The 9293-nt window shown below is 45.5% G+C and overlaps 1 protein-coding gene across 1 annotated transcript in view; it reads left to right on the top strand.

Moving 5' to 3' along the window:
• HMGN5 (high mobility group nucleosome binding domain 5) overlaps nt 1–7388 on the top strand; it is a 13121-nt gene extending 5733 nt beyond the window's left edge. The window contains exons 2-6 of the mRNA XM_027690415.1: nt 494–657; nt 1541–1570; nt 2029–2079; nt 5345–5488; nt 6678–7388. Of these exons, the coding sequence (XP_027546216.1) occupies nt 494–657; nt 1541–1570; nt 2029–2079; nt 5345–5488; nt 6678–6725 (437 nt within the window). The 3' untranslated portion in view covers nt 6726–7388. The remainder of the gene's footprint in view (nt 1–493; nt 658–1540; nt 1571–2028; nt 2080–5344; nt 5489–6677) is intronic.
• The last annotated feature ends 1905 nt before the right edge of the window (nt 7389–9293 follow it).

The raw sequence follows: 9293 nt of genomic DNA, 5'->3' as shown, positions 1-9293 counted from the left end.
TTTTTTTTTTTTTTTTTTTTTTTTTTTTGCCTCCCACTTCTTGTCATACCAGATGGTTGTGCAATGGTAATTTGGGGCCATTAGGCGGCGCAGAATTTGAAATACTGGCCTTTAAGGAGAGACAAAAAAAAAAAAGAGGGGGGATTTATCGCCGTAATCGGGAACTTTGGGGGCAGTGGGAAGACGAGGCGGCGGCGTCGCCCCCCCCCTCCCCCCCCAACGCGGGGGGGGGGGGGGGGGGGGGGGGCCGGCGGGGACGCGGTCGCCCCTCACCGAGGCGCCCGCCCGAGAGGTTTCAGGGACGGGGCCGTGGGGCGCCGTGACCGAGCCGAAACCCCTCGGGCGGGCGCGATCGCCGCGCTCCCGGTTGTCCCTCATTGTCCTTGCGGGGCCCTCGGCGACCTTGTTGTGTGGGGAGGGGGGGGGGAAATTGGCGGGAACTTTTCGAACCCGGCGCGGTGACGGCGGCCGCGGGGCATTGTGGGAGTTGTAGTCCGTGAGGCGGCGGGGAAGGGGGGGCCGCCATTGCTGTATTGGGGAGGGGAGGGGGGGTGTTATTGTGACACCCCCTCAGGGTTCTGGTGGGGGTTAAATGTTGCTTTCTCTCACGTGTCGCTTTCCTTGCAGGCTCCAGCTGAAGGCGAGGTAAAGGAGGAGGTAGGAGCTGATTGTGGTCGCCACTTCCAAGGGCTCCACAAAAATTAGGGAGCCCGCGCAGCTCGGGGGGGGGGGGGGGGGCGGTTCAGATCGGGGGGGTGGCCTTGCTTCTGGTTTTGGGGTGTTCAGGGCCGTCTCTGTCACCTGAGGTGATGGGTGACCCGCCTGAGGTGGGTGCTGGGGGGTCCAGCAGCTCCACGGGGCTGAGGTCAGGGATCATCAGTTCCAGTGGGAATGTGGCTGGAACCAGGGACAATCAGTTCCAATGGGAACGTGGCAGAAGCCAGAGGCCACTGGGAGTATGTCCAATGGGAACAGGTCCTTTTCCTGTAGGAACACGTCCATTTCCATTGGGAACATTTCCCCTTCCAGTGGGAACATCTCCCTTTCCAACAGGAAAACTTCCTCTTTCCAATAGGAACATGACCCTTTCCAATGGGATTATGTCCCTTTTCAGCTCCTGGAAGTAAAGAAACTTTATCCCTTCCCACTTCAGTGGGGTGAAGTGGCAGCAGCAGAGGAAAAGCTGAGCTGAGCAAAGCTGCACTTCTAGGGAGTCACAGAATATCCTGGGCTGGACCCACAGGGATCATGGGATCCCAGGATGGTTTGGGTTGAAAGGGACCTTAAACATCATCTCATTCCACCCTCCAGGGGACACCCACCTTCCACTATCCCACGTTGCTCCAAACCCTGTCCAACCTGGCCTTGGATGTTCCCAGGGATGGGGAGTCATCAAATCCGCCACCGTAATGCCCATAATTTCATAAAACCTAGGATTTCTGTGAGGCTTCACAACAGCATGTTATTTTGGGTGTCAGTTCTGAGAAAGCTGTACTTTATGTGCTCTCTGAATTTTAGTGACACATCTTTCTTTGTACAGCCAAAGAGAAGGTCAGCCAGACTATCCGCTGTGAGTATCCTTATTTATTCCTTTGATATCACATCCCACGGGATGGGGGCAGTTCAAGACAAACTATTGGGGTTTTTCCACCAGAACTGAGTATTCAGTATTTAAAATTCCCATTCTATGTTTCCATGTATTCACACATTACAGGCTTCTCACATGAGAAGTGAACAGTCAGTGTTAGTGAACAGTCAGTGTTAGTGAACAGTCAGTCTGGACATATGAGTATCCAGAGTCAAGGAATATTGATCTGAGGATGGATTTGTGCCTACAAGTGCTCGTGGCTCTATAAATTACCTGCTCTCTCCTTAGTCTGATAATTTGCCCATTGATTTTTACAGGGCCAACTGTTGGGTAAATAGTTTTCAAAAGTTACCAACATTAAAACATAAATATTTGTTTTAAGTATAAATATTTATTTCTGGCTTTCACCTGACTCTGTTCCTTGTGTGTGTTTTGTACAGAAACCTGCTCCTCCCAAACCGGAGCCAAAGCCCAAAAAGGCAGCACCTAAGGTAAGTCTTGGGCATCTCTTGGAGTTATATTTCCCTTCTCAAGGCGTTTATAGGGGTAAAAAACACCACAGCTAACCACTTTGGCTTTTTTCATAATTATCTTTAAAGGTTTAGGGTGGAATTACGTGAATTAAAAGATAGAATTTTATCCAATTCCTGGCCAAGGAATGTGGTAAACTGGGCAGATTTTAAATCCCTTGTGGTGAGGCTTTGCAAGGCCATTCTGGAGTTTCATATAGTGCATTGTTGGGAAAACGATGCTTGGAATAGAGATCAGAGACTCAATTAGAGAAGGCATTGAAAATCATGCTTTTAATTACAGTTCCTTACTATATTTCCATTCCAGGGCCCTCTCTGCAGTTAGTTATCAGTTTATCACTTTTTAATCACTGAAAGCTCTACAGACCCCTTTCCTTAAGCTGGATGTTTTTGGAAATGTCAAAAATATTGGCATGTCTGACAGTATAGTTAAAAAAAATATTTAGAACTCCTTTTTGCTTTGGAGCAACAGTTTGTATTTCAAGGGGGACAGTTCTGCAATCCATGAGGGATTCTTTGCATCCCCTTTCCTGTCACAGCCTTCCCAGTAGTCAGTTTGCAGTGCCTTTTCTTTTTTTTAGATTTTTCAGTAAATATTTAGGATTTTGCAGCTCAAAAAAAAAAAAAGCCAAACATCCCAGCAACAAAACTTTAGTGATTGTTTTTAACCTGGTTTTAGTGATTTCTTTTTAACCTTTTCCCATCACACGTTTTCCTTGTGGTTTTGGATGAAAAGGTGGGCAAAGCACAGGAGTGAGAGATGCTTTGGTTGCAGAAGGGGAGGATTAGTGGGAACCAGGAGCTCTTTCCTTTTCCAGTTAAAATGCCTTGCAATTTCCTGTGGCACAGCAGACTTCCAGGGGAGGGAACTATTTCCAAGTCCTGTTGTTCAGAGCAGCAGAGATGCCATGAGAGATGGAGAAGAGGGAGGACCCCACGTGTCATTTTGGGGATCCTTTAGCTCTGGAACCTCAGTGCTGCGCAGAGCAAGATGTTCACATTCCATCCTGCTGGTGCAGCTGGATTTCTAGGTCCATTCCAGAGCATGGGGAACTCCACAGCTCCACATTCCTGGGTGGATGGAGCACTGGACACTCTGGATTGCACTCCCCTCTAGTGGCTGGTGCCCCAGGAATAGCTCTGCCAGCACAGAGCTGGCCTGGGCTGTGACAGCCCCTGCTCAGGGTCACACACAGGCCAGGGCAGTTGTGTATCATCCACATGGTTGGTGTTTGCTTCTTTTTTCAAGTTTGCTTCATGGAAATATTTGGGGTTTAAACACAAAAGCTGCTGTAACTGATTTTAAAAGTTGTAGGAACACGGATGCAGGAGTTTAGGGCTGTAAGGGGCTGTCAAAGCTTAGTTTGTGCCCTCACTGCACAACTAGATAGTGTGGTATCCCTTTGGGATAACTCCTGGGAGCAGTGCCTTGGGAATTGCCCCCAGCTCGACTTGGAAGCGTTGGTCCTATTGCTCCTAAGGTGCTGTTTGAAGGCAGAATACCAGAGCTGCATTTTTGGCTCTCTACAGCTCCTCATACTGCACCAATACCTGTGAAAAATGGACCGTAATAACAACTGTGGAGGCATTTTTAATTCCCTTCTCCCCCAAATGCTTTACTTGTCAACCTTCAGGTTCTTGGAGTGGCTTTGTGTGTGTCAGAACAGATTTCACCCATTAAACTTTGCCAATGTTGAAAACCAGAGCTGGGAAAGGAATTTTGTCACTTTTAAAACACATGACCTTAGTACTGAATTATTGTTGCCATTTCTATAGCAAAATTACTGAGGAACATGAATACAGTGCTGTGCCCTGGGAGACACTTTCTCTCCAGCCATGGAACCCAGTTTCCCTGGATTCTCCTCAAATGGTTTCTGAGGAGGGGCTTTACCAGCACGGGGGGGGGCTACAGAGAATTAGTTTTAGCTCTGTAAATACTTTATTGTCTCTTTTTAATGGGGTGAGGGAAAAGGTAACCACTGCCATAGTAGAACTGTAACTCTAAATCTTGCTGCCAAACAGCACCAGAACACTTGGGTATTCCCAGTACAGGGAGTTCCTGACACCACATTGTAGTAGAGTTTCCCAGGTGGGCTGAAATCCCTGAGACTGGAATCTGGGAAGTTAGAGAGGAAAGAGACCTTCACCCATTTGAGTGCGACTGACTCACTGTCTTAAATGTTCTGCACCATTGTAGGATTTGCTGTTAATTTTGGTGACTTTTTAATCATCAGTGTCATTGAAGGATCAGGTGCCTTCACCCTTTATTTCATGAGTTTGCCCTTAACCAGCAGCTCATTTTTAAGGTGAATTAGTTTTGTGCACTAACCAGTGAGGGGTTGGAATAATAAAGTAAACTTTTTGTAACCTTTTAGTAACTTCTAGTGGCTGAGACAAATCTTTTGAGTATATGTATATATTTCAGTAATTTTCTGGTTTTCTTCACTTCCCTGTGAATAGATTCTGCAGGTTTCATGGTTCTTTTGTTGGAAGTAGGTTAATCAAGCAGGAGCTGAGCTAGTTCAGTTACTTACTGGCAGCAAGAGGCAGATCCTTGGAAGTGAAACTAATGAGAGTCGTGTATTTGGGTCGGGATCTGACCTTGCCTATGGAAAATTATTACTACAGAAGCATCAAGTTTTGGGTTTTGTTTTGATTTAGCCTGATCCACATATAAGAAACTGCACTTAAATAATAAATGCAAAGCTCTTGTTGTTATCAAAGTGATGCTGTTGAGCCCCCAGTTTTTCTGTCACACATATGGTTTATTATAATAAGGAATATTTTTGGCAGGGAATAGGGAAAGTCCTTGGACTACAGCTTTGTTACAGTTTTACAGTTTTCTAAATAAGCATTAACAGCACATCTGAAGGATTCTGGTATTTCCACTAGTTGTACATGTTGGTTTTGTTCTGTGTCTGCCTTTCAGCAGCAGGGTACAAATACAGGGCAGTTCAACATTTTTTAGCTAATTTAATTGAATGCCTATTTAAAATAGGAATTCTTTTAACCCCAGCCATGGCTGCTTTTTTATTTTGCACTTCCCAGTAGCATGTTCAGGAGAGCACAGAAGGAAAACACTTCTTCAAAACTTTGATCTCATCTTTGTCCATGGGAAGTTTGGGGTGTGGAAGGAGGTTGTGTGGAGGGTTTGGGAGTTTATAAACATGCAGATGTACAAGGTGGAAATAAGGATTTAATATACTGTGGTCTGTTTTCTTAACAGAAAGAAAAAGCAGCAAATGATAAAAAGGAGGACAAAAAGGCAGCAACAAAAGGGAAGAAAGGAGCCAAAGGCAAAGAGGAAACTAAACAGGAGGATGCTAAAGAAGAAAACCACTCTGAAAACGGAGATACCAAAACTAACGAGGTACTTTAGCTGCACTAACCATGGGAATACAGCCTGATGTGCTGGGAATCCAGCTGCAGGAGCTCCCCTTGGCTCCTCACGGGGTGGGGGGTCTCGCTGCCACCCTGGAAGGACAGCCCAGCTGGGGATCTACACCAGGAGAGCCTGGAGGAACAGCATTGTCCTTCCAGCTCCTTCCTGCCCTGTGCTGGAGCCCTTCCACAGGTGGGCTGTGCTGTGCCGGGGTCCCCCCAGGGCTGGCTCAGGAACTGCCAAGTGTTTGGGAACAATGGAGCTCAGGGAGAGCTCTCCAGCCCTGAGCTGACTCTGCACACCCTCTCTGGGCTGCTGGCTTCCCTCTGCTGCTCAGCACGGGCTGGTGCTGGGCCAGAAATCTGGTTTTCAGTTTTACACAATTCCTTCAAACAATCCTTTCCCTCAGAACAATTCAAGAGATCTGCAGAGTCAGCTCGGTCCTGTCTCTTCATCTGCAGACTCTTCTCACAGGTCCTTGCTGTGGCAGCTCCTACCTCAGAGCTGCCTCTTGCTGGGACCAGCTGCAGGCTCCATCCTGGTGGGATTTTCCCAGTAGATCCCTTACTGACAGTAGGAACAGAGTTTTCCAAGGGCTCTCTTTGCCCTTGTGTTCTGTGACTGACACTGGTCTCTCCTCACAAGTTCAGTGTCACCATCAGTCAACCAGTTGTTTATTTTTTCATTTCTAAAATGAGATCAGGAGTTGCTTTGCTGAAGCAATACATGGCTGATGTGCCTCAGAGGGTCTTTGAAAGGAGCTTTGCGGGTTTGATGTGTTACCTTCAATAGTAAAAGCACATTTTTGTAGAGAACAGGTGGGAACTGATTCTCCAAAGCCTGGACAACAGACCAGTACCACAGGTTGAAGTGTAACTCTGACACTTCCTTGTACAATGAGGGCTTGAACTTCCCCTGGCTTATCATTGGTCCTAATCTAAAATACATTCCCAACTTCTGCCTCTCTTTAGGCACTTATTCCAAAATTACCTCCAGTTGTTTGAATTTTTACAATTATCAGCCTTGTTGCTGTGTCCGTACTTTCTGTGCCTTCCCGCCTATCCACACAAAGTGTCCATGTTTCTGCTAACAAACTGCTCTCTCTTTGATGCTTGTTAGATTGGAATCCAATTAGCATTTCCAATAATATTTCTATTCTTCCCAAACACTTTTATAGGCACCAGCTGCTGAAGCATCTGATGATAAGGAAGCCAAGTCCGAGTAATGTTAACCCTGCCCTATATCTACATCATTTGGTCTCCGTACCTCCATGCTGTATTGTTAACAGAGAGGAATATTTTTATCAACTATTTTATAAATGCAGGTTTTTTTAGCATGAATTTAATTATGGAACATCTTCATCTCGGTTACTTGGGAATTAAATCCCTAACAAACAAAACAAAACAAAAAAAAAAAGTCATTGTTTTTAAATTTTGTGATTGTAATAGTTTGTATGGTACATGGAAAGAATAAGTGGTGGTAGCTTTTGACTTCTGTCAGTGTGTCCCTTTTTGTGTAAGTCATGCTTACAGACTTCAGATTTTAATTTTTCCCTTGTATGTGTTGTATGGTTTCTTAAAGTGGGGAGGTCTCAAAACAAATAACTGTGTGAAACATTCCAGTGGTTCTGTGGGTTGCTTTTATAAAGAAGGTGAGCTATTTTCATGAAAAAAAAAAAACTTAAGAGCTGGAAATCTGTTGTTTCCCAAATGTAATTTTATTTTGTCAGTTTTGAAAAAAAAAAAAAAAAGAAAAATAAATAAATAAAAGTGTAATCCTGTTTTTAAATGAAATACAAACATTTCTTTTCAAAAAGGGCAGGTTGGTTGTATGTACCCACTGTTAGGAATTTTGCTGGATTTATCTTAATAAAAAAGACTCCTCAAAAGCTGATTGTGGTTTGTTGCTTGTGCTGCTGGAAAGCTCCCAAATTCCAGGAGAGCTGCAGTGGGACAGGGAGAGAGCAGAGAGCTTTGGGGCTTCAGCCCCTCTCTGCTTCAGTTGTGTGATTTCCCATTAATCCAAACTTCCTTATTCTGGGAATAACAGCTGGACCAGAGCAGTGGACTGGGGGTTTAGTCTCAGTTTTGTTGCTACAGCTTTTCTGTGCAGCTTTGTCAAGGACACTTCCAATTCTCCTGCTCAACCCTCCTTTTGTAGGAAGCCTCGTCCCATCGGTGGCCAACTACACGATGTATTTAATAAGAAGAAAAATGTCTGCAATGCAGAAACTTTATCTCTGCCTTTAAATTGTTCTGCAGCCCAGCCTGGAAATTCCAGGGGCTTGAATATTTTATCTCATATCCAAACCCCAGCTCAGCATCTCAGGGCAGAGTGTCTTGGATTAAATGTGGGATTCAGGATCAGTCCCCCAGGGCACGGGCTACTAGAGGATGTTTAATGTGGATTTAATTTTCCAGGCCTGAAGTGCTGGGAATTCTTATTCCTGCTGCTTTTGTTGTGTAGAAGTGCTCAGGGGTAACTGGGCTCCAGCTTCCTCAGCAGCAAAGGTGAGGGAGTTCTGAGAGGCCTTTTCCTTGGCAGTGTATTCCCTTAATCCAGCAGACATTTTGGGACATACTCTGGTCTCTCGTCCAGTGAAAACTGGACATAAATAACTGGATTCCCTTTGCTTGGTTGGAAGAGTGGTGAGATGTGGGTAAAAGCAGAGGGATTCTGACTGTTCCAGTTTGAAAATGATTCAACAATAGTTCAAATCTCATCCCGAACCTTTTACATCTGAAAATGATTCAATGAATTTCCTCCCCTACAGAGGACAGGCTGCCCCTGGATCCCTGGAAGTATCCAAGGCCAGGTTGGATGGGGCTTGAAGCAACCTGGGCTAGTGGAAGTTGTCCCTGCCCATGGCAGGGGGTGGCACTGGATGTGCTTTAAGGTTCCTTCCCACCCAAACCATTCCATGATTCCATGAGTTTAGCCTGCAGTTGATGAGAAATCCCAACAGGCCTGAACTCCAGGGAGAAAACATTGGAATGAAATGTCTTATACATTTCCCCCTGTTGTTTCTCTAAAAGGGCTTCAAATAGAAACCCAGTTCTGCAGGAAGGGGAGTTCCTTCTCCAACCCCTGATGCTGTTGAACCTTCTCTCTTCTGCTTCAGCCTCCTTGAGTGTCTCAAGCATTGTTATTTAAGCAGCAGGCACTGAATATAGTCGATATTTCCTTCCTAGCACAGGCCCATCCCTCTGCCACGGTGCAACCAGCCCATCCCACACCAACTGAGGTCACTGGTGCTGAGCTGTTCCCTCAAACATTGGAGTCCCAAAGTTGTTACCCAGAACATACAACTGAGTGTTTGGTTCTGGTTATTTCTTTCTCCTCTGGTGCCAGGGTGGGAGTTGTTCTTAATTCTATAACTATTGTTATGATCAAATTCCTCTTTCAAATAAGTACAGAAAATTGCCCAAGAACTTTTCAGACAAACTTCCTCGCTCACATTCAGAACTTTTCGCAGCCATGGGGGATTGAGGGAGTTGCACAACTCAGTGGATTGTGTGGCTTCTGCCAAACCCTCCTCATGGGCTGGTCTTGGTGTGTAGACACCAAACCAAAGCCCAGCTCCATGGTGTATCTCAAGCTTGGCTTAGTTTGTCCGAAAAGTAGAGGGTTTGAAGGAAAAAAACCTGTGGAGTCAACCTGCTTTCAGGTTTATTTGGAATTTGTGGAGAAACCACCTTCCCTGAGGTCCTTGGCTGGCTCTGGGTGCAGGCATTGTGTGTTACCTGTTGTGATACTGGTTATGAAAGATCCATGGCATTGCTGTGAATCTGAT

Source organism: Neopelma chrysocephalum, unplaced genomic scaffold (genome assembly GCF_003984885.1).
Source record: "Neopelma chrysocephalum unplaced genomic scaffold, ASM398488v2 Primary Assembly neopelma1_81, whole genome shotgun sequence".
NCBI classification, from domain to species: domain Eukaryota; kingdom Metazoa; phylum Chordata; class Aves; order Passeriformes; family Pipridae; genus Neopelma; species Neopelma chrysocephalum.
Note: the sequence above shows the minus strand (reverse complement) of the source record. Positions and strands in the feature narration are given on the sequence as shown.